Below are 26,406 nucleotides of genomic sequence, written 5' to 3'. Positions count from 1 at the left end.
GATTCGAGTTTTTATTAATTTGGAATGATAAGTATGAAAGCTTTCACAGATTCGAGTTTTTATTAATTTGGAATGATAAGTAGGAAAGCTTTCACAGAATCGAGTTTTTATTAATTTGGAATGATAACTATGAAAGCTTTCACAGATTCGTGTTTTTATTAATTTGGAATGATAAGTATGAAAGCTTTCACAGATTCGAGTTTTTATTAATTTGGAATGATAAGTATGAAAGCTTTCACAGATTCGAGTTTTTATTAATTTGGAATGATAAGTATGAAAGATTTCACAGATTCGAGTTTTTATTAATTTGGAATGATAAACTGTCTGAAAGCTTTCACAGATTCGAGTTTTTATTAATTTGGAATGATAAGTATGAAAGCTTTCACAGATTCGAGTTTTTATTAATTTGGAATGATAAGTATGAAAGCTTTCACAGATCCGAGTTATTATTAATTTGGAATGATAAGTATGAAAGCTTTCACAGATCCGAGTTATTATTAATTTGGAATGATAAGTATGAAAGCTTTCACAGATTCGAGTTTTTATTAATTTGGAATGATTAGTAGGAAAGCTTTCACAGATTCGAGTTTTTATTAATTTGGAATGATAAGTAGGAAAGCTTTCACAGATTCGAGTTTTTATTAATTTGGAATGATAAGTATGAAAGCTTTCACAGATTCGAGTTTTTATTAATTTGGAATGATAAGTATGAAAGCTTTCACAGATTCGAGTTTTTATTAATTTGGAATGATAAGTATGAAAGCTTTCACAGATCCGAGTTTTTATTAATTTGGAATGATAAGTATGAAAGCTTTCACAGATTCGAGTTTTTATTAATTTGGAATGATAAGTAGGAAAGCTTTCATAGATTCGAGTTTTTATTAATTTGGAATGATAAGTAGGAAAGCTTTCACAGAATCGAGTTTTTATTAATTTGGAATGATAACTATGAAAGCTTTCACAGATTCGAGTTTTTATTAATTTGGAATGATCAGTTTGAAAGCTTTCACAGATTCGAGTTTTTGGAATGATAAGTATGAAAGCTTTCACAGATTCGAGTTTTTATTAATTTGGAATGATAAGTATGAAAGCTTTCACAGATTCGAGTTTTTATTAATTTGGAATGATAAGTATGAAAGATTTCACAGATTCGAGTTTTTATTAATTTGGAATGATAAGTATGAAAGCTTTCACAGATTCGAGTTTTTATTAATTTGGAATGATAAGTATGAAAGCTTTCACAGATTCGAGTTTTTATTAATTTGGAATGACAGCTATGAAAGCTTTCACAGATTCGAGTTTTTATTAATTTGGAATGATAAGTATGAAAGCTTTCACAGATTCGAGTTTTTATTAATTTGGAATGATAAGTATGAAAGATTTCACAGATTCGAGTTTTTATTAATTTGGAATGATAAGTATGAAAGCTTTCACAGATTCGAGTTTTTATTAATTTGGAATGATAAGTATGAAAGCTTTCACAGATTCGAGTTTTTATTAATTTGGAATGATAAGTATGAAAGATTTCACAGATTCGAGTTTTTATTAATTTGGAATGATAAGTATGAAAGCTTTCACAGATTCGAGTTTTTATTAATTTGGAATGATAAGTAGGAAAGCTTTCACAGAATCGAGTTTTTATTAATTTGGAATGATAACTATGAAAGATTTCACAGATTCGTGTTTTTATTAATTTGGAATGATAAGTATGAAAGCTTTCACAGATTCGAGTTTTTATTATTTTGGAATGATAAGTAGGAAAGCTTTCACAGAATCGAGTTTTTATTAATTTGGAATGATAACTATGAAAGCTTTCACAGATTCGTGTTTTTATTAATTTGGAATGATAAGTATGAAAGCTTTCACAGATTCGAGTTTTTATTAATTTGGAATGATAAGTATGAAAGCTTTCACAGATTCGAGTTTTTATTAATTTGGAATGATAAGTATGAAAGATTTCACAGATTCGAGTTTTTATTAATTTGGAATGATAAACTGTATGAAAGCTTTCACAGATTCGAGTTTTTATTAATTTGGAATGATAAGTATGAAAGCTTTCACAGATTCGAGTTTTTATTAATTTGGAATGATAAGTATGAAAGCTTTCACAGATTCGAGTTTTTATTAATTTGGAATGATAAGTATGAAAGCTTTCACAGATTCGAGTTTTTATTAATTTGGAATGATAAGTATGAAAGCTTTGACAGATTCGAGTTTTTATTAATTTGGAATGACAGCGATGAAAGCTTTCACAGATTCGACTTTTTATTAATTTGGAATGATAAGTATGAAAGCTTTCACAGATTCGAGTTTTTATTAATTTGGAATGATAAGTATGAAAGCTTTCACAGATTCGAGTTTTTATTAATTTGGAATGATAAGTAGGAAAGCTTTCACAGAATCGAGTTTTTATTAATTTGGAATGATAACTATGAAAGCTTTCACAGATTCGTGTTTTTATTAATTTGGAATGATAAGTATGAAAGCTTTCACAGATTCGAGTTTTTATTAATTTGGAATGATAAGTATGAAAGCTTTCACAGATTCGAGTTTTTATTAATTTGGAATGATAAGTATGAAAGCTTTCACAGATTCGAGTTTTTATTAATTTGGAATGACAGCTATGAAAGCTTTCACAGATTCGAGTTTTTATTAATTTGGAATGATAAGTATGAAAGCTTTCACAGATTCGAGTTTTTATTAATTTGGAATGATAAGTATGAAAGCTTTCACAGATTCGAGTTTTTATTAATTTGGAATGATAAGTATGAAAGCTTTCACAGATTCGAGTTTTTATTAATTTGGAATGATAAGTATGAAAGCTTTCACAGATTCGAGTTTTCATTAATTTGGAATGATAAGTAGGAAAGCTTTCACAGATTCGAGTTTTTATTAATTTGGAATGATAAGTATGAAAGCTTTCGCAGATCCGAGTTATTATTAATTTGGAATGATAAGTATGAAAGCTTTCACAGATCCGAGTTATTATTAATTTGGAATGATAAGTATGAAAGCTTTCACAGATTCGAGTTTTTATTAATTTGGAATGATAAGTAGGAAAGCTTTCACAGATTCGAGTTTTTATTAATTTGGAATGATAAGTATGAAAGCTTTCACAGATTCGAGTTTTTATTAATTTGGAATGATAAGTATGAAAGATTTCACAGATTCGAGTTTTTATTAATTTGGAATGATAAGTATGAAATCTTTCACAGATTCGAGTTTTCATTAATTTGGAATGATAAGTAGGAAAGCTTTCACAGATTCGAGTTTTTATTAATTTGGAATGATAAGTATGAAAGATTTCACAGATTCGAGTTTTTATTAATTTGTAATGATAAGCATGAAAGCTTTCACAGATTCGAGTTTTTATTAATTTGTAATGATAAGCATGAAAGCTTTCACAGATTCGAGTTTTTATTAATTTGGAATGATAAGTATGAAAGCTTTCACAGATTCGAGTTTTCATTGATTTGGAATGATAAGTATGAAAGCTTTCACAGATTCGAGTTTTTATTAATTTGGAATGATAAGTATGAAAGCTTTCAGAGATTCGAGTTTTTATTAATTTGGAATGATAAGTATGAAAGCTTTCACAGATTCGAGTTTTTATTAATTTGGAATGATAAGTATGAAAGCTTTCACAGATTCGAGTTTTTATTAATTTGGAATGACAGCTATGAAAGCTTTCACAGATTCGAGTTTTTATTAATTTGGAATGATAAGTATGAAAGCTTTCACAGATTCGAGTTTTTATTAATTTGGAATGATAAGTATGAAAGCTTTCACAGATTCGAGTTTTTATTAATTTGGAATGATAAGTATGAAAGCTTTCACAGATTCGAGTTTTTATTAATTTGGAATGATAAGTATGAAAGCTTTCACAGATTCGAGTTTTCATTAATTTGGAATGATAAGTAGGAAAGCTTTCACAGATTCGAGTTTTTATTAATTTGGAATGATAAGTATGAAAGCTTTCACAGATCCGAGTTATTATTAATTTGGAATGATAAGTATGAAAGCTTTCACAGATCCGAGTTATTATTAATTTGGAATGATAAGTATGAAAGCTTTCACAGATTCGAGTTTTTATTAATTTGGAATGATAAGTAGGAAAGCTTTCACAGATTCGAGTTTTTATTAATTTGGAATGATAAGTATGAAAGCTTTCACAGATTCGAGTTTTTATTAATTTGGAATGATAAGTATGAAAGATTTCACAGATTCGAGTTTTTATTAATTTGGAATGATAAGTATGAAAGCTTTCACAGATTCGAGTTTTCATTAATTTGGAATGATAAGTAGGAAAGCTTTCACAGATTCGAGTTTTTATTAATTTGGAATGATAAGTATGAAAGCTTTCACAGATCCGAGTTATTATTAATTTGGAATGATAAGTATGAAAGCTTTCACAGATCCGAGTTATTATTAATTTGGAATGATAAGTATGAAAGCTTTCACAGATTCGAGTTTTTATTAATTTGGAATGATAAGTAGGAAAGCTTTCACAGATTCGAGTTTTTATTAATTTGGAATGATAAGTATGAAAGCTTTCACAGATTCGAGTTTTTATTAATTTGGAATGATAAGTATGAAAGATTTCACAGATTCGAGTTTTTATTAATTTGGAATGATAAGTATGAAAGCTTTCACAGATTCGAGTTTTTGTTAATTTGGAATGATAAGTATGAAAGATTTCACATATTCGAGTTTTTATTAATTTGGAATGATAAGTATGAAAGATTTCACAGATTCGAGTTTTTATTAATTTGGAATGATAAGTATGAAAGCTTTCACAGATTCGAGTTTTTATTAATTTGGAATGATAAGTATGAAAGCTTTCACAGATTCGAGTTTTTATTAATTTGGAATGATAAGTATGAAAGCTTTCACAGATTCGAGTTTTTATTAATTTGGAATGATAAGTATGAAAGCTTTCACAGATTCGAGTTTTTATTAATTTGGAATGATAAGTATGAAAGCTTTCACAGATTCGAGTTTTTATTAATTTGGAATGATAAGTAGGAAAGCTTTCACAGATTCGAGTTTTTATTAATTTGGAATGATAAGTATGAAAGATTTCACATATTCGAGTTTTTATTAATTTGGAATGATAAGTATGAAAGCTTTCACAGATTCGAGTTTTTATTAATTTGGAATGATAAGTATGAAAGCTTTCACAGATTCGAGTTTTTATTAATTTGGAATGATAAGTATGAAAGCTTTCACAGATTCGAGTTTTTATTAATTTGGAATGATAAGTAGGAAAGCTTTCACAGCATAATATTACTTTGACATTGTTATTATTTTAAATGCGAAAGTCCGGGTCACCTGGATGTTACACGGTCCTGTCTGCGAGCTCAATATATGAACTAACAAGAAACAAGGAGTGAATTGCATGAAAAAAACAAATATTGTATGAGACAAACACAGAATAAGACAAAAACGTAGTGTTGTTGCCTCACCTGATAGACACAGGCACAGAGAAGAAAAATGATCATGTAAATGATCTTGTACACCACCAGGCGCCCCTCGAAGCTGACGATGAAAATCATTCCTCCACAAACGTAAATCCAGTACTTGGACAGAATAGACATCAGTACGTTGCCGATAAGCTGCACGACCTCGCTGTCCTGCTGTTCAGAGTCTGCGGCAGGAAGTGATTGTCGTTAGGATTCATCGGATATTCTATCAATTTGATCTTATGTGTTGAGTTTTAAAAATCATCTTTGAAGCACGGCTGCTTACTTGTTTCCTCTAGTATGTCATTCACCAAATCATTCACAAAATGAAGCACACCCATGAGGAGTCACGCTCATGTCGATGAAAAATATCACATGCAAAATAAACTGCATTTCTTGGTACAGAGTATACTTATACATCTTACATAGGTACACTTTGTGAGGATTGTAACATACACTTCCTGGTCCTGCAAGAGTACAAAGGGATGTACAAAAGCTTAGACACAATAGCACTGAGTCTCATGTTAACTTCATGAAGAACGTGAATGTGGTAATGACCTCGTGGTTAAACAGTATCCATTGGTCCAACTGTCCATGTGCGGGTTACTATGTCCGTGTGTCCATCAGGGATTCTCACCGGTGTTTTCTGGATCCAGGCCACTGTCTTTCAGCATTTGACTGCGCTTGGCGACGCGGCACTCCGAGACGTGTTGTCTCAGTAAGACCCAAAACACCAGGGTGTACAAGACCTGGGTGGTATTGTAAGATTGAAAAACAAAAACAGGAACACACAAGGAACCTTGACGGAGGAAGAGGCCAATTGGTCCATCAAGCCTGTGCTACATCAACACCACATTCATTCAGTGTTAAAGCCGCCACACATTAGCACAACGCAACATGATTGTCGGTGACGCCTTAGACAGCAAAAGTGTTTGATAACCGTGTAATGTGCGGTGGTTGGCAATCCTCGTCAACTCGTTTTTCAGGTGCATCGGCAACCATCGTAAAAGATGAACGTGCTCAACTTTCCGACGAGTTATCGCGAGTGCATCATGGTGAACTGTGTGGCAATCTCTGACAATCACAATGAATGAAAGCAGCACAATGAATTATCCAATTAAACTTCAGATTTCTGTAGCTTTGGCCATTACATCAATGTCAGATTCACATCTCCTGCAGCAATGTTTTTTTAATAGTTGGAGCTTTTCTGAACTTTGAAGCCCAAAAAGGTATTATGAAAGTTCAATATACTACGTAGTAGGCTGAAACAGCCCTTTGTTTTCTGTATTTAACAAACCTTCAGAAAAATAGTACAATTAAAAGTACATTTTGTTATAAAAACATTTAATGACTATCTTTATCAAATTGCTTTATCTTTATCTTTCTTTATCTTTAATTGCTATCTTTATCAAAAACTCTCTTCCTCACTCGCCCTGCACTGCACTCTCTCCACCTCACCCCCAGGAATACCTCTGGCTACGGCTTCCCCTTCGCTCCCACCTCTTGTTCATATGTGTGTTGTACCGTCCACCAAACAGTGATGACTCCATCTACATCTCGCTGTCTGATGATATGGACCAACTTCTATCTACTCATCCCAACTCTCTCTTCCTCATATGTGGTGATTTCAACTGTCATCATGCCAGTTGGCTGGGTGTGGGTACCTCTCTCACCAGCCATGGCTCCTCAGCAAAGGACTTCTGCGACTCACTGGGACTGACACAATCTGTCAATTTCCCGACCCGGATCTCAGTCAACGGAACATCTTCTCTTCTGGACTTGGTTATGACTAACTTCCCTGAAAATGTCTGCTGCTCTTCTTCTGCTCCGATCGGATCATCTGATCATGTCCTTGTTAAAGTGGACATCTCTCTGACCATCCTCAGGGAGCCTGCTCAGCGTCGACGAGTCTGGCATTTCACTCAGGCCAACTGGCACGGTCTTCAAGCAGCCATCAATCATCTGGACTGGTCTCCCATCTCTACCACCTCTGACATCAACTCATCCTGGGAATTCTTCCAAAGTAAATTGCTCTCTCTCATGCACAGATTCATCCCATCTCGTCTTCAGTTGTCATACCCTTCCTCCCGTCCATGGTACACGGAATCTTGTGGTGAGGCTGTTGCCCAGAAACAACTTGCCTTCGTCTCCTGGAAAGCAAATCCAACGGAAGGAAATCTCATTTCCTTTCACAAAGCCCGAAACAAGTGTGTGTCCACCCTCAGGAGAGCCAGGAAACAATATCTCTCCGTTCTCAAGACCGAACTCTCTTATCTGTCTCCCTCTTCCAAATCCTGGTGGCGTCTGGTCAAATCCGTTTCTGGTGTTTGTTCCCCCTCCATCCCCTCCCTTACCTCAAACGGCTACACAGCTGACTCCGCACGTGAAAAAGCTGAATGCCTCAACTCTGTGTTTGCCTCTAAATCTTGTGTCCCAAACCCATCCCTCTCTGTACCCACCATACCCAGTCGTACCCTGCTGCTCCTGGACTCCGTGTCCTTTCCTCCTGACAAGGTGGAAAAGTTTCTGTCAACCCTCGACTCTGATTCTGCAACTGGACCCGACGGCATCAGCCCACGGGTCCTAAAATCCTGCTCTGCTGCTCTATCTCACCCTCTCTCTGTTCTCTTCACCCTCTCTTTTGCTCAAGGTCAACTGCCATCTGCTTGGAAATCAGCCAACATCACCGCTTTGCACAAAAAAGGTGCAAAAACAGATCCTAGCAACTACAGACCAATCAGCCTTCTCCCAATTATCAGCAAAGTCATGGAATCCATCATTGCTTCTGATATGAAATCTTTCCTCTTCTCCAATGGCTTGATCTCTGATCATCAATTTGGTTTCAGACCAGGTCACTCTACTCTGGACATGCTGCTTCTGCTGTCTCAACAATGGATGGAGGTCCTCAATGCCAAACAGGAAATTAGAGCTGTCTCCCTCGACATATCACGTGCCTTCGACACGGTCTGGCACCCCGCTCTGCTCACCAAACTCTCCTCCTTTGGTATCCATGGAAATCTCCACGCATGGCTGGCGGACTTCCTCTCTAGTCGTCGTCAACGTGTGGCCCTGAATGGGTTTCTCTCATCTCCTCTTCCTGTTCAGGCTGGAGTTCCCCAAGGCAGTGTTCTGGGCCCCGTGCTTTCTCTGGTCTTCATCAATGATCTCTCTGACTCTCTCGAAAATCCTCTCTATCTCTTTGCTGATGACTCCACTCTCTGCCGCTCCATTCCTCTTCCCTCAGATCGGCAGTCTGCTGCCTCCTCACTCTCTGAAGACCTGGACAAAATCACAGACTGGTCAAACAAGTGGAACATGTCTTTCAATCCTGACAAATCTCACACTCTTACTATGTCTCTCCGAAAAGATCGACTGGACAACCCTCCCATCTACTTTCTCAACAATCCTCTCCAAGAAGTTCTGTCGCTCAAGATTTTGGGTCTCACTATCTGCCATGATCTTTCTTGGGAAAACCACATTTCCAAGCTGGCCTCCAAAGCCAGTCGCCGACTGGGCATCCTCCGTCGTGCGAAGTCCTTCCTCGGCACACCTGAGCTCCTCACCACATACAAGGCTTTCATCCGCAGCTCAATGGAATACTGTTCTCCCCTATGGGCCGGTGCTCCTGCCTCACACCTAGCTCGGCTTCACACTGTTGAAACCAAAGCTTTCAGAATTATTGGAATCTCCCGCGATGAAGCTATCTCTGAGGGCCTTTCACTCACTCACCGCAGGCAGGTAGGTGGTCTTTCTGTCTTCTACCGACTCCTCTCCGGCCTTGCACCCCCAGCTCTCTCTGTGCTCTGTCCCCCAAATATTCCTACAGGTCGCACAAGATCTGCCAGCAACCCTCTGATGGTTAAACTGCCGAAATCTCGGCTCTCCGCTCACCTTCACTCTTTCATTCCTCTTTTCTCCCGCCTCTGGAACAAACTCCCTCACTCCCTTCAATCCCACTCCTCCCTCCAGGTCTTTAAAACAGCTGTTCACCACCATCTCTTATCTTCCCCCATCCAAAACCTTGATCTTTTCTACCCACGCTAATTCACCCCAGATCCACCTTGTTTGAAATTCCAACTTCTTTCCTGGAAGTCCTGGCAGTGTCCATATGTTTTATACCTCTCCCACTGCCCCCTTCCCACGCCCCCCCCCCCCAAAGCCCTCGCCCTCTCTCAGATCTCTCGATGTCTCCATGTCTCTCGGTCCCTGCTCTCAAATGTTGTGTTTGTGTCCTTCCCCCTCTCTCCCCATCTTGTCTACCGCTCCCTATGTTATATGTTTTATGTGTCGGTTTGTCTTTCTGTGTGATTAATGTTCGCTCTTTCACGAGCCTCGATCTTGTATACAAAAAAAATAAATAAAAAATAAAAAAAAAATAAAAAATAAAAATGAAAGCCTCTGCCTTTGAATTACATTGACATATATTTACTAGATGTGTGTGTGTGTGTGAGTGTGTGTGTGTGCGTGTGTGTGTTTGTGTGTGTGTGTGTGTGCATGCGTGCGTGCGTGTGTGTGTGTTAGTGTGTGTCGTTAGTTGTTATCACCATATCCAGGCTTCAGAAGGTGGAACGAAGCCCTTCCAGGTCTCAAAGTATCCACACCCTCTTCGGTGAAGGATTGTGATTCATGAGCTAAGTTGTGAAGTTGTGTTGTTCTTAGTTTTGTTCCAAGGGCTCTTTTCAGGATCGTCACTGAGCCCCGTAGCGGCCTCCAACTACAGTTCGTTTATGGTAATGTTCCCAGGGATGGTTTTTAATATCTCAGTAAGATTCTTCTTTATACCCGGTGTGTACCCCGGTTTAGAATAGGTACACTGTATCCCTGCGTGTCGTAAGAGGCGACTAAAAGGGTTGGCGTCAGGGAGGACATCCGGCCATAAAAACAACAAACAACAACATGCATTTTAAGGCCATTTTCCCTTCTAGAGCGGGGGTTAGCCTTGCGGTCCCCATGACGATCTTCTCCATTTTGCCCTATTTTCTGCATCTCTCCTTGTTAACCCCATTGCCCGCATTTCTTCTTCCACCATCTTCAGCCAAGTCTTTCTCGGTCTTCCCCGTCCTCTACTTCCTTCTACATTCATTTCCATCACTCTTCTCAAATAGTCACTTTCATCCTTCCTCAACACGTGACCAAACCATCTCAACCTGTTCCTCTTCACAGCATCCATCACAGGCTCTATTCCCATCATCTTTCGCAATTCATCATTTGTCTTCCTCTCTCTCAACGATACTCCGCACATCCATCGAACCATTCGCATTTCCACCCTTTCCAGCCTTCGTTGCTGCTCTACGTTCATTACCCATGTCTTGCTCCCATAAATCATAACACTTCTCACACATGCAGCATACACCTTTCCCTTCAGCTTCAACGACACTCCCCTCCTCATCAGCATGCCACTCAGTTCCCGAAACTTCTTCCATGCACATCTCACTCTAGCAACCGTTGCCGAGTCTGATCCACCTTCTCCATTCAGCATGTCTCCGAGGTAGCAAAATGTTTTCACACCTTCCAGCTTCACGCCGTCTCCAAGATCCAACTCAACATTTCCTCCATCTGCAGCTCCCTCTGTGCACAACTTACACTTGAATGTAGCTGCCACACTGGTTAATGACCCTCTCAGACCACTGCATTTTTGATGAACCCACTCAGCGCACATTGTACATTGAATGGAGTTCACTCCGACACCCTTCCTGCACACAGCACATGGCCACTTCCCGGTTCTTTCCACCTCACCACATGCTTTACCACTTGCCATCACCTTAGTCTTTCCGATATTCACCGTCAGACCTTTTGTCTCCATACATTCCTTCCACTTGTTCATCTTTTCCTTCAGTCCATCCATACTTTCCACAATCAACACCAGATCATCTGCATACAACAACTCCCACGGTAAACCCTCCTTTACATTCTGAGCCAGCACCTCAATCACAGCTACAAATAGTAGTGGACTTAGTACCGACCCCTGATGCACTCCCACCTTCACCTCAAACTCACCACTGTTCCCGTCCTTCGTCCTTACAGCTGTGCGCGCTCTTTTGTACATTGCCATCACTACTCTGATCAACCATTCCTCCACTCCTAACTTCCTCAATGCCCATGTCAATACTTCGTGTGGAACCCTATCGAATGCTTTCTCCAGATCAACAAACCCAAAAAACAACTTCTTCCTCCTCTCCATGTACTTCTCCTGCAACTGTCTCACAATAAAGAGCACATCTGTCGTTCCTCTTCCTGGCATAAATCCAAACTGCATTTCGTCGATCGTCACATTCTTCCTTATCCACCTCTCCTACACCGTTTCCAATACCTTCATTCCATGCTCCAATAACTTTATCGCTCAGTACGAGCCACACTCCAGAGGGTCACATTTCCTCTTGTATAGAGGGACAAGGATACTCAGTTCCCAATCCAATGGAATGCGGCCTTCTTTCACCACCAGATTACAGATCTCTGTCATTCTCTTCACACCCCAACTTCCTGTTGCCTTCAATATATCTCCCACAACTCCCGTTGGCCCTCCCGCTTTTCTACTCTTCATTGTTTTAATCGCTTCCTCAACTTCCTTCTCGGTTATCTTCTCTGCCGGTCCTAAAACTGGGTTACTCTCTATGTTGCCATCCCATTCATTCTCTGTATTCAACAGCATTTCCATACATCTTTTCCATCTTCCTTTAATTCCATCTGGGTCCGCAACGATTTGTCCCACTTCATCGTTCAAGCAACTCACCCCCATCACATCACACCTCTCTTTCGCCGTCCGGATCCGGCCATAAAAACATTGCCTCAAAAAGAGAACCATGACAATTACAACTACATATGGGCAGGGTACAGCCCGAAGTACCCCGTGGGGGACCCCACTCCCTCTCGTCAAAACTCAAGGTGGGGAACCCGATCGAAGCAAGGGTGGAAATCACTCCATTTATGACGACGAAACGTCTGATGCCCGACGTGGAGATCGGTTTCTGAGGTTTGGGACATGGAATGTAGGGACAATGACAGGGAGATCAGGAGAAGTGGTGGAAGTATTGGTCAAAAGAAGAGTGGACATATGTTGTGTGCAAGAGACGAGATGGAAGGGAAGTGGTATGAGAATGGTGAAGGGTAGGCAGGGACAGAAATACAAGTTTGTGTGGCAAGGGTGCCCAGAAAGCGTGAATGGTGTTGGTGTCCTCTTTTCTGAGGAGTTTGTAGACAGTGTGGTGAGTGTGACTAGAGTGAGTGAAAGGTTGATGATGGTGAAAATGATGATTGGAAAGCTCTTGGTGAACGACATCTCGGGATATGCTCCGCAGGTTGGTCGGAGCGATGACGAGAAGGACAAGTTCTGGTGTGCAATGGAGAAGCTGATGGAAAACGTGAAAGATAAGGAAGTTGTTGTGGTAGGAGGAGACTTAAATGGACATGTGGGAAGGAGTATGGACGGTTTTGAGGGAGTTCATGGGGGTTACGGATATGGTGTGAGAAATGGAGAAGGTGAAAGGATTTTGGAGTTTGCTGATGGAGTTGATTTGTTGATTTGTAATACTCAGTTCCAGAAAGAGGATAGTAAGCTTGTTACATACATGTCAGGTGGGTCGACGACAACCGTTGACTACCTGATGGTGCGTAGGCGAGATAGGGGGCACCTCCGGGACACAAAGGTGATCCCGGGGGAGGAGGCTGTTTCACAGCACCACTTGGTTGTCTGCGACATAAGGGTGAAAGGTGCGAGGAGAGCTCGGCGGGTGAAGTACCAACCGAGAATGAAGGTATTGAGGTTGAAAGAGGTGACAGTGAGGGAGGCATTAAAAGAGAGGCTGAGTATGGTAGAGGATGATGTGGTTGAGCTTGAAAGTGGTTGGATGTCAATGAAAGATAGTCTGTTGGGAGCCGTTGGTGAGGTATGTGGATGGACAAAAGGACCACCGAGGCACTCGGAAACATGGTGGTGGGATGATGAAGTTGGAAAGAAGATTGACGAGAAGAGGAAGAAGTTCAAGTAGTGGCAGAAGGCGAAGGGTATGGGGGCAGAAAAGGCAGAGCATGAAAGTTATAAGGCAGCCAAGAGGGCTGCAAAGAAAGAGGTAGCAAAGGCGCAGGAGGAATGTAGGAAAATGTTCGGAGAACGCTTGGATTTGGAAGAGGGTCAGAGAGCGGTATTCAGGATTGCAAAGCAGATAGCGAAAGAGAGGTGTGATGTGATGGGGGTGAGTTGCTTGAAGGATGAAGTGGGACAAATCGTTGTGGACCCAGATGGAATTAAAGGAAGATGGAAGAGATATATGGAAATACTGTTGAATGCAGAGAATGAATGGGATGGCAACATAGAGAGCACCTTATTAAATATCCTCTTCTTTACTCTCAGGCTATGTCCCCTGGTCCTATCACTGTCCAAAAAATAAAGGAGCCCTTTTTCCGAACCCTCTCTACGGCAGCTATGTGTTCTTCCTAGGTTTTGTTGACCAAAACTGCACACATTATTGATAGGCCCTCACTCAATTTCTATACAGTCTTAAAAACACTTCTTTTGATTTATAATTTATCCCCCTGCAAATACAACCTAAAACCATTTGCTTTACCTATAGCTACCTGGCATTGTGACGTCTGCTTACCCCCCTTTTGTCTATCATCACTCAAATATCCTTTGCAAGAACCTCAGCATAAAAATAAAATAAACATTACACAATTAAGCCAAAAGTTCACAAATCAGGATTTCCAACAAGCCTCTCCAGATTTTAAAGTGCATCCTCTTTACTTTCCTTCCCACCATATTCCTAGTCTTACCAAGATTCCCATGACAAATATGCAGCGATTGGGACAGCTTTCTCGACCTCCAATCTCCCTGGAAGGAGTGATGGACTGTCCGGCACTGCCTGTGGATCTCACACCTCGCTCACAGTTTGAGATGACCCCGTGTATTGGTGGAAGTTCCTTCTCATCCAAGTTAAAGTTCCAGATGTAATGCAATGTGCAGAGAAGAGACGCGTAAACCACGAGGTACGGTGCGCTGCGCATGCCGTGGTACCGACGATCCCGCAGCATCCAGATGAGGCACGCCCAGACCAGAAACACAAAGGTCAGCCAGCTTGGCTCGGTGATGCTCCAGGCCTGAAAAGTGCAATTTGCTGGTCAATGGATCCTCAATTCAAATCAGCTGATGTGTGGGTGTGAACACGTAAAAGCTGTTCCAGAAGCATAATTATATTTTGTTGCCATAAAGAAAAGAAAACATCACCAGGATAACTAAATCTTCTTCTTCCTCAACAGTACCAATTATTCCCACCTTGTGGGGGTGAGCAAGGGGCAGCAGGCAAACTTTTTAGTGTAGCAGAAATTTGTAATTTATTCAGGGTGCTGGCAATAACTCGCCTACCCTTCGTGAAAGACAACTACAACGTGGAATCTTTCACATCCTTGAACGACTAGGATTGGCAAACGGATCCTCGGGCTTAACACCCATGTTGCAAAATAAACTAGAAAGAGCAATCAGAGATTGCAGACCCTCGCCAGGATGCGTTTTCAGTGGTTTTTAAGGCTTTTGTGTTAAAAACAAATATGGCGGCCGAACAACGTGACTGATGACGTCATCATTCTTTTTTTCTCCAACAATTTATCCCTAGATTATGCTCAAGAAATTTAATCTTGATCAGAGGAAGTTTTGTACTTGTCGAATTATGATGTCATAATGGAGGCACCTATGACATCATCATTAACAGATGTTATTCCACATGGAGATTTCTTTACAATGAGCCATGTCTCAATTTTTTCTATGCAGCGCTTTCGGAGATATAGAGGTACAATTTTTGCTACATAGAACTAGCATGACCCCAAATAGTGTATAGGGATGTTTTCTCTTTGCGGGTGATCTCTGGAGACGCAAATTATCTATGTAAATGTGTATCCTGTAGTGCCGCCTCCAGGTGGGAAAGCGTATTACAAGTCCCCACCCTTCGCAGTACAGTATTCCTGTCTCCACGTTTTCCAGTGCAGTGACGGGGTTTGAACCACACAGCGAGAGGTATTTTGAATTACACGTTTTGAATAAGGACAATAACATAAACACCCCTCCCTCCCTACCACTGGCCATGCCCTACAGGAGCGAGTGTTTCTTGTGCTAACTAATTTATCGTTAAAGCAAACAGTACATTACCAAACTATAACTATTTTTGCGTGCGTCAGGGAGAGCACATATGGCGTAACTTAACTCCATCTCCATGATGACACAATCGACCCAAAGTGATCACAAAAGCAGTTGTTGCGTGCTCGTGCCTTAACAATTAGATATGTGACATTGGGACAAAGGGAGCGTCCTCCACACAGTGCTTCTGATGGTGGGTGGTCTGGGTTCCTACTTTCTGGTCATTTAGTTATCCCACCTCTGGCTTTTAAGCACCAAACGGTGCATGACATTATCAAGTAGCGGTCGCTCAGAAGATCGGAGATCACCTTCTACAACCTCGCATCTGAACCACAGCAGGTTTTATCAACCCTTTAGCCAATGACCATTTGGAGCCCAGCCCCGTCGAACGCTGACCTAACGAGCCCACAGGAGGACGTGGCCCATTGGTCTAATGCTGACTACTATCGATGTGTCCCACACTTCACCTGCTGGTGCTTCTGTTGGGTTATAGACCCAGCGATGTGCCATCAGTATGCTGAGTGTGAAGCGTTTTAAAGATACAAGTGGACATGACAAACATTATCTCTTGTCCTGTTGCACTGTTTGATTATATAATTATTGCCATGTCCTGTTGCAATTTCACCGTTTATTTTAAGCACCAGTAGTACACGAAGCCATTTACATGCATGAGCACTTCGGATGGCACACTTATTAATCCCTTGTTCATCTTGCCAATTAATGTTTTCCACGTTGAGAACAAGTAAAACCAGGAATACATCGCTCATATTTACCATCATGGTGACAAGAGCGCAGATGTAGCTTTGCTGCATCACAAAGCGTGCGGCCGTGGACATGTGAGCAGTTAGCCGGTCAAAACGACCTGGCAGGAGCCTCTTGATGCCTGACAAGACACACAAAATGAAAAAGGTCGTATTTACGGAGCAAAAATGTGCGTTAACCTCTTTTCACCCGATCCTCACCCCTACATCAACCACCAACTTACAGAAAAAAGGATTAATCATTTACAACATATTGAAGGATAATAAAGTGAGGATGGCATAATTAAGCATGTCGTCAATCTTCCATTCTTAACTGCTCCTCAAATGGCAGAACCGTTTATATTGAGTGTTCTGTCAGGAATGAGAAGCATCTCATAACTGCCGGGGTCGTCCCATGTGCTCAGAAAAGTTATTCATTTAATATACGGTAGTTTATAATTCTCACCAAGCTGAAGATTCTCTTTAACATTCATCTCCGCTGGCTTTTCTGAGGTCATGCTTGAAGGTCCCTGAAGTGACGAAGAATGAATTACAAGCTTTCATTAACGTGCATCGGTAATACCAGCATTGGCCCACCTTAGGTGGGCAATTTAAGGTGGTGATATGTCCACAAAGTCAAATTTCCTTCTGCAACACAATGTGTATACATACAGAAAGTATTCAGACCCGTTAACTTTCTTCACATTTCGTTATGTTGCAGCCTTATGCTGAAATCGTTTAAATTCATTTTTTCCATCATCAATCTACACCCAATACCCCATAATGACAAAGAGAAAACGGGATTTTAGAAAGTTTTGCAAATTTATTACAAAGAAAAAACTGAAATATCACATTGACATAAGTATTCATACCCTTTGCTATGACACTTGAAATTTAGCTCAGGTGCCTCCCATTTCTCTTGATCATCTTTGAGATGTTTCTACACCTTGATTGGAGTCCACCTGTGGTAAATTCAATTGATTGGACATGATTTGGAAAGGCACACACCTATCTATATAAGGTCTCAGCTGACTATGCATATCAGAGCAAAAACCAAGCCATGAGGTCGAAGGAACTGCCTGCTGAGCTCAGAGACAGGATTGTGTCGAGGCACAGATCTGGGGAAGCCTACAAAAAAATTTCTGTTGCATTGAAGATTCCCAAGAGCACAGTGGCCTCCATAATTCTTAAATGGAACACGTTTGGAACAACCAGGACTCTTCCTAGAGCTGGCCGCCTGGCCAAACTGAGCAATCGGGGGAGAAGGGCCTTGGTAAGAGAGGTGACCTGCAACATCTTACAGTCTGCGCAACAGACATCTTACAGCACGGACATTAGAGCCCAGCTAAGCAGCTCCAGCATTGCAACTGTTTCAAGGCCTTATTTTCTCAAAGTTACAATTGCATGTCTTTTTTTTGGCGTTAGCTGAGCTTTGGCACCCAAGTTCATGCAATCTGAAACACAAAAACACTCATTAGATTGTATAGCTGGCCTTTCTTTGCACGTGATGTATTTGCATGTTCTTTGCACGTGATCTTTGCACGTGATGTAATAATAGACATTGCACGTGATGAAGAAACCAAGCACAAACATTCATTCCACACAGAGCAGAATATTTGTAAACAGTTTTTGCTCTTGAGATGAAACGTTAATTATGTTAATTACATTAACTTCGGTTTCAGTTTGGATTTAGTATTGCACTTTTCAACCTATTTCCAAAAATTGCTTTAAACCTACGTTTCACACAAGAAAGATGTATTGAAGCACAATATATTTATCAGTCGATAAGCAGATATATCTTTGGTAAGAGTTTTGTTCACATCTTATGTTCATTTTGCACATTAACAACATGATGTTGGGTGTACCTAAACCTTTTAATGGCAGTGTGTGTGTGTGTGTGTGTGTGTGTGTGTGTGTGTGTGTGTGTGTGTGTGTGTGTGTGTGTGTGTGTGTGTGTATGTATGTATATATATATATATATATATATATATATATGTATGTATGTATGTGTGTATATATATATATATATATATATATATATATATATATATATGTATATATATATATATATATATATATATATATATATATATATATATATATATATATATATATATATATGTATGTATGTATATGTATGTATGTATGTATGTATGTATGTATGTATGTATGTATGTATGTGTGTATATATATATATACTGTATATATATATACAGACTTGGCATTTAATATGGAATATTATTTTGTGGGGGTGAACTTACTTTTCAAGATGTCTTAGAACCAAAAGTTCATTGGAATTATGTTGAAATTATTCTCGATTTTGTTAATGTGACCTTAAAAAGAAACAAAAACCACTTGACATTTCGAAACAAATAAATTGATCCTTGAAAGTGATGTAAACTGATTTTTTTTTTTTTTTTTTTTTTTGTATACTGAATCGAGGCTCGTGAAAGAGCTAACATTAACTTCACAAACAAATCGACCAGACAAACAAAATACACAAAAAGAGGGAGCGGAAGACAAGATGGGGAGAAAAGGGGAAGCACACACACACAACATCCGAAAGCAGGGAGATGTGTGGAAGGGAGAGGGCCCGGGGGCAGGAGGCGTGGGAAGGGGGGGGGAGGAGGGAGAAGTATAAAGCACAAGGACACCAAGGACTTCCAGGACAAAAGTTGGTATTTCAAAAAGTGGAATTGGGGTGAAATTAGCGGGGGTAGAAAAGATCAAGGTTTTGGATGGGGGAAGATAAGAGATGGTGGTGAACAGCTGTTTTAAAGACTTGGAGGGTGGAGTGGGATTGAAGAGAGTGAGGGGGTTTGTTCGAGAGGCGGGAGAAAAGAGGGATGAAGGAGTGAAGGTAAGCAGAGAGTCTTGATTTTGGCAGTTTAACCAAAAGAGGGTTGCAGGCAGATCTTGTGCGACCTGTAGGAATATTTGCGGGACAGAGCCCAGAGAGAGCTGGGGGGGCAAGGCCAGAGAGGAGTCGGTAGAAGACGGAAAGACCACCAACCTGCCTGCGGTGAGTGAGTGAGAGGCCCTTGGAGTTAGCTTCATCGCGGGAGATTCCAATGATTCTGAATGCTTTGGTTTCAACAGCGTGAAGGCGAGCTAGGTGTGAGGCAGGAGCACCAGCCCAGAGCGGAGAGCAGTATTCCATTGAGCTGCGGATGAAAGCCTTGTATGTGGTGAGGAGCTCAGGTGTGCCAAGGAAGGACTTCGCACGACGGAGGATGCCCAGTCGGCGACTGGCTTTGGAGGCCAGATTTGAAATGTGGTTTTTCCAGGAAAGATCATGGCAGATAGTGAGACCCAAAAGCTTGAGTGACAGAACTTCTTGGAGAGGATTATTCAGAAAGTGGATGGGAGGGTTGTCCAGTCGGTCTTTTCGGAGAGACATCGTAAGAGTGTGAGATTTGTCAGGATTGAAAGACATGTTCCACTTGTTTGCCCAGTCTGTGATTTTGTCAAGGTCTGCAGAGAGTGAGGAGGCTGCAGACTGCCGATCTGAGGGATGAAGAATGGAGCGACAGAGAGTAGAGTCGTCAGCAAAGAGATAGAGAGGATTTTCAAGAGAGTCAGAGAGATCATTGATGAAGACCAGAAAAAGCACAGGGCCCAGAACACTGCCTTGGGGAACTCCAGCCTGAACAGGAAGAGGAGATGAGAGAAACCCATTCAGGGCCACACGTTGACTACGACTAGAGAGGAAGTCCGCCAGCCATGCGTGGAGATTTCCATGGATACCAAAAGAGGAGAGTTTGGTGAGCAGAGCGGGGTGCCAGACCGTATCGAAGGCACATGATATGTCAAGGGAGACTGCTCTAATTTCCTGTTTGGCATTGAGGACCTCCATCCATTGTTGAGAAAGCAGAAGCAGCATGTCCAGAGTGGAGTGTCCAGGTCTGAAACCAAATTGATGATCAGAGATCAAGCCATTGGAGAAGAGGAAAGATTTCATATCTGAAGCAATGATGGATTCCATGACTTTGCTGATAATTGGGAGAAGGCTGATTGGTCTGTAGTTGCTGGGATCTGTTTTTGCACCTTTTTTGTGCAAAGCGGTGATGTTGGCAGATTTCCAAGCAGAGGGAAGATGACCTTGAGCAAAAGAGAGGGTGAAGAGAACAGAGAGGGGGAGTGAAAGAGCGGAAGAACATGATTTTAGGACCCGTGGGCTGATGCCGTCAGGTCCAGTTGCAGAATCAGAGTCGAGGGTTGATAGAAACTTTTCCACCTTGTCAGGAGGAAAGGACACAGAGTCCAGGAGCAGCTGGGTACGACTGGGTACGGTGGGTACAGAGAGGGATGGGTTTGGGACACAAGATTTAGAGGCAAACACAGAGTTGAGGCATTCAGCTTTTTCACGTGCGGAGTCAGCCGTGTGGCCATTTAAGGTGAGGGAGGGGATGGAGGGGGAACAAACACCAGAAACAGATTTCACCAGACGCCACCAGGATTTGGAAGAGGGAGACAGATAAGAGAGTTCGGTCCTGAGGACGGAGAGATATTGTTTCCTGGCTCTCCTGAGGGTGGACACACACTTGTTTCGGGCTTTGTGAAAGGAAATGAGATTTCCTTCCGTTGGATTTGCTTTCCAGGAGATGAAAGCAAGTTGTTTCTGGGCAATAGCCTCACCACAAGATTATGTGTACCATGGACGGGAGGAAGGGTATGACAACTGAAGACGAGAAGGGATAAATCTGTGCATGAGAGAGAGCAATTTACTTTGGAAGAATTCCCAGGATGAGTTGATGTCAGAGGCAGTAGAGATGGGAGACCAGTCCAGATGATTGATGGCTGCTTGAAGACCGTGCCAGTTGGCCTGAGTGAAATGCCAGACTCATCGACGCTGAGGAGGCTCTCTGAAAATGGTCAGGTACTGTGTTACCTGACCTCAAATGAAAATATTGAACTCAATTCATGGACAGTACTGTGTTAAACATCTGTACGTTTTCCAGAAGTATCTCTTTATTTTGCACATTAGCCAAAAAATTTTTTAACAAAAACAAAAGTTAAATTACGACTGGGATTACGGACAGTAAAATTACAGTTCAGTACTTCGTGTAACACCCAAGAGCATTCAGGAGAGCACGTACACGTTGAGGCATGCTGTTCACGAGATTTGCCAAGGTTTGGACAGGAATTGCTTGCCATGCAGTGACAATAGCCTGCTGCAATTCATGCACAGAGGTCGGCTGCTGGTCCAAGTGGTCGATTTGTCGCGTTAATTCTGCCCACAAGTTCTCTATTGGATTCATATCCGGGGACATGGCAGGCCACTCCATATGCTCTACACCACGGTCAGCAAGAAAGTGTTGGATCATGCGAGCACGATGAGGCCGTGCATTGTCATCTTGGAAGACAAAGTTTCCTCGAAAGGCTGCACGAACAAATGGAAGCAATGTTTCTTCCAGAATAGCCCTGTATTTGAACTGGTTCAGGTTTCCATTCAGAACAACCAGGTCAGTTTTGCCCCCTGCATGAAAAACAGCCCGAACGGTCACCCCATCACCTCCAGCTTGGACTCTTGGCACTATACAATCTTTGTTGTAGGCTTCATGCACTTGTCTGCGCACTCGGACGCGGCCATCTTGACGATAGACCAGAAATCTAGACTCGTCATTGAAGATCACGTGATTCCAGTGTCCTGGCTGCCATTGACGGTGCTCTCTGGCCCACTGCAATCGGCGCTGGCGGTGTTGTCTGGTCAGGCGTGGCTTTCTCAGGGGACGCCTGGCACGATAGCCTGCTTGAACCAGTCGTTGGTTGACTCGCCTTCTGGATACAGGCACATTTGTCAGTTGCTGCCACTCAGCCCTAAGCCGATTAGCTGACTTGGTACGGCCATTGCGGACTAACCGGTGCAGATGGCGATCATCCCTCCTTGTGGTTCTGCGGGGACGTCCTGGCCTCGGTATTGGAGTAGGGACACCCCTCTGAGCATTTAGTTTCAGGATCTTTGACACCTGACCTTGAGTGATGCAATAGCACGCTGTTTCATGCCGTAATTTCGTAGAGCCACCACTCCATGACAAACAGCATTGTCGAGTTGACGGACCATCTCCAGAGGAAGCGGCAATAACTTTTGTAGACGTGCAGCAGTTGTTTTCCACTAATATAGAACGCAACAACCCTTGTATACCTGACTGTGAAGCCAATCATCAAATGCACCTGTCCGTACATTTTGCCACGCCACCTGTGATATAATCCTGTTGTTGACTTCTTGCTGCGACAGACAATCAGTGACATGGTTCTTTTAACAAATAAATCACCAAAGTGTAAAAGAAACTCATCAGATTGATATACTGAGTTAAGAAAGTAAACCCAAGTCAAGGAAAAAAAAAATATTCCATATTAAATGCCAAGTCTGTACGTCTATATATATATATATATATATATATATATATATATATACAGTGAAACCTCGACTTACGAGTGCACCAACTTACGAGTTTTCCGAGATACGAGCCTTCGCTCGGTCGATTTTTTGCTTTGTGATGCGAGCCGAGATCTGAGTTACGAGCGAGCGAGCTTGGATATAAAACACGTAATCGTCGAAAAACATGAGCGAGGTGTGCGTGTTGTCGACTTGGCGAGGCAGTACGATCGTAGTACTTCTACGATATGTACGATTTTGAAGCAGAAGGAGTCGATAAAGGTTATAACGCCAGCCAAGGGCGTTAAGATTATTTCAAAGCTCCGGACCTCTGTCCATGAAGAGATGGAGAAGTTGTTGTTTGTGTGGTTGACGGAGAAGCAGCTCGCAGGAGATACCGTGACCGAGAGCATCATCTGTGAGAAGGCACGAGACATTTACGGGGATTTGGTGCAGCAGACGGCGGGAACATCAATGGACGAGGCATCGGAAGAGTCATTCAAAGCCAGTCGGGGATGGTTTGATAATTTTAAGAAGCGGACCGGCATTCACTCCGTCGTCAGGCATGGTGAGGCAGCAAGCTCGGATGTGAAGGCAGCTGAAGATTTTATTATAACTTTTGCCGAACTGATAGAAGCCGAAGGATACATCCCCCAGCAAATCTTCAACCGTGACGAGACAGGGCTCTTCTGGAAAAAGATGCCGAGGAGGACGTATATAACGGCAGAGGAGAAGAGCATGCCAGGCCACAACTTGTTCAGAGTGCCGGCAATAGCTCGCCTTCTCTTTGTGGAAGACACGCTGAGATCCTTAACATCCAACAACTAATGTAATGGGACGCAAATGGGGCGCCCAGTTTAGCGGTACACACATTGATGAATCACCCTGCCTGTGAAACACCGACATGACAGGTTATAGCTGGGTCGGGATTCAAACCCAGGCTGGACAGTTTAGAGTCAAGTGTGCGTACCTCCAGTCCAGGCCATCCTGCCAACTTGTATGCTGCATACAGGTGAAATATAAAGCGCGAGATATTTATATATATATATATTTCAAAAAAATTGGTGTGGTTTTTGGGGGGCTGGAACGGATTAATAGCATTTCAATTCATTTTAATGGGGAAATTTAATTTGAGAAACGAGCAAATTGAGTTACGAGCTCGGTCACAGAACGAATTAAACTCGTAAGTCAAGGTTTCACTGTATATATATATATATATATATATATATATATATATATATATATATATATATATATATATATTGTGTGTGTGTGTGTATATATATATATATAATATATATGTAACTATACAACATGTAACTCCCCTCCCCCCTTCACCTCCCCCTCCCGCCCTCCCCCCCTTCCCCCTCCCGCCCTCCCCCCCCCTTCCCCCCTCCCCTCCCTTCCCCCCCCCTTCCCCCCTCCCTCCTCCCCCCCCCTCCCCCCTCCCTCCCCCCCGTTCCCCTCCCCTCCTCTTCCCCCTCCCCTCCTCCTCCCCCTTAACACCAGGGGGGTTGACAGCCTGTCATCCTACCGAGGTCGGCAAATTGAGTACCAGTTCACTGGTAATTCCCTGTGTGCCGCAAGAGGCGCCTAACAGGGTTGGCGGCACGAACCCGGAAGTCGGAACTCATTGTCGTCAAATAAATGTAGCATGTATGTTTCACTCTCTGTCACATGCCATTGGTCCCATGTCAATCGAATGAAGTTGAAAAATTAACATTACGAAGTTTCTCTGGGACGTACTGATTCCGAATAAGGAAGTTGAAAAATTAACGTTCCGAAATACACTAATTACGCTAACAGAAGCGCTGGCGCTGCGAAGCGCTAGAGGGAGCGCTGCGCTCCCTCCCTTCGATTCCCTCCCTCTTCTGGTAGCGTTTCTGCGCTAATACGCTAATTTTAAAACCCGAAGTTTTTTTTAAAATTTCAGGTGTGCTCTAGTTGCTCTGAGACGTACTGATTCCGAATATGCCTTGGGTTTTTCTCTGCGATGAGTAGTTCTCGAGTTATAAGAGGACAAACAAACATACTTTACTGCTTTATATATACTAGGGCATGCCCGTACTATATATCAATCTAAAATTATATCCCCCCCCTCTATTTACATGAAATGGTTTGGTCCATTCGCAAAGCCAAAGCGAACGGCAGTTACGAATCGCAGTTACGATGAATCGCAAAGTAGTTTTAATTAGTTTTAAAACATAGTTTAACGCCAACATAGTTTGCCAACGTGAAATAAATGAATACGCTCTCAAATGTGCCGTCCGAGGCAGAGTCTGTTCGCCACGTTCGGCACACGTGATAGCTCGCTGCTCTCTGATTGGTTGAATCGTTTTTTGGACATAGCTCGGTAACTACTTGTCCAATTAATATGAAACCTTGAAAAGGCACATCCTCAGGTCCCCAGCAATATACCTGGCAAGTTTCAAGTATATCGGACCGGTAGTTGTCGAGAAACAGCGGTCGCATACACACAGACAGAGATTACTGGCATTATAGATAGATAGAAGTTGGTACGATTCGGCCAAGGAATCCCAGAGATAATTGCAATTAAGTGAGCCGTGACGTCACGGAACGCGCCGCCGGTAATATATTAGAATTTTATGGTAATCTGCGCAGCACGACATGGTCATCAAGGAAAACAAGGCGCCTTTGCCGGCGCAAAACGGCTCTCCCAGGGTCAAACTCGGTATCGTTGTGAGCGCACGGTTCAGCCCTTCAAGAAAAGGTTTATTTTGTAAAAATCGAACCACGCGTTAAAAAGATATGACTGGTTTTGTTCGCCGGCACTCGAATCGGCTCGCGATAAAATCCAACACGTCCTTTGTCGGGGTCCTCTGAACCAACCACGGGGCCTAGAAGGCTGGGACTGGTCTCAAACGTTAGGTCTCGATCATATCTCGTAATGCTGGAAACTGCACGTCTCTGTGATAATCTTGTGGACCATGACAAGAGATCGTGCGAGTCGCTCGCAACGGCTTCAAGCATTTCCGCATTCGACCATTTCATGAACGCCATATGCCCCGCCCATAAAAGCGCGTACGTATTAAACGAACATACAGTGGCCCATGTGTCGTCATTTGCGCTTGCGCCAAAGTCTTTGCAGGAACATGAAGCATCGGAACAGCGCATTTGCGCATGTGCAAGAGTGAGAACCGCCTGTGCACCATTACGCTAACAGAAGCGCTGGCGCTGCGAAGCGCTAGAGGGAGCGCTGCGCTCCCTCCCTACGTTTCCCTCCCTCTTCTGCTAACGCTTCTGCGCTAATACGCTAATTTTAAAACCCGAAGTTTTTTAAAATTTAAGGTGTGCTGTAGTTGCTCTGAGACGTACTGAAATCCGAATATGCCTTTGGTTTTTCTCTGCGATGAGTAGTTCTCGAGTTATAAGAGGACAAACAAACAAACATACTTTACTGCTTTATATATATAGATATATATATATATATATACAAATATATACATACATACATATATATATATATATATATATATATATATATATATATATATATATATATATATATATATATATATATATATATATATATATATACATACATACATATATATATATATATATATATATATATATATATATATATATATATATATATATATATAATATATATATATATATATATATATATATATATATATATATATATATATACAGTGGGGAGAACAAGTATTTGATACACTG

General features: G+C 41.6%; 1 protein-coding gene across 1 annotated transcript in view; it reads right to left on the bottom strand.

The window, feature by feature from the left end:
- Positions 1 to 26,406, bottom strand: part of LOC137428324 (piezo-type mechanosensitive ion channel component 2) — a gene marked incomplete at its 3' end in the record, with an annotated part of 148,446 nt that overhangs the window by 103,245 nt on the left and 18,795 nt on the right. Inside the window, exons 8-12 of the mRNA XM_078768965.1 lie at positions 16,789 to 16,852; positions 16,356 to 16,465; positions 14,229 to 14,552; positions 6,100 to 6,211; positions 5,466 to 5,647 (exon numbers count right to left, since the gene is read on the bottom strand). Of these exons, the coding sequence (XP_078625091.1) occupies positions 5,466 to 5,647; positions 6,100 to 6,211; positions 14,229 to 14,552; positions 16,356 to 16,465; positions 16,789 to 16,852 (792 nt within the window). The remainder of the gene's footprint in view (positions 1 to 5,465; positions 5,648 to 6,099; positions 6,212 to 14,228; positions 14,553 to 16,355; positions 16,466 to 16,788; positions 16,853 to 26,406) is intronic.

The sequence above is a fragment of the Myxine glutinosa genome, unplaced genomic scaffold (assembly GCF_964187855.1).
Source record: "Myxine glutinosa unplaced genomic scaffold, kmMyxGlut1.1 SCAFFOLD_775, whole genome shotgun sequence".
NCBI classification, from domain to species: domain Eukaryota; kingdom Metazoa; phylum Chordata; class Myxini; order Myxiniformes; family Myxinidae; genus Myxine; species Myxine glutinosa.
This window is presented reverse-complemented; position numbering and strand designations above follow the sequence as displayed.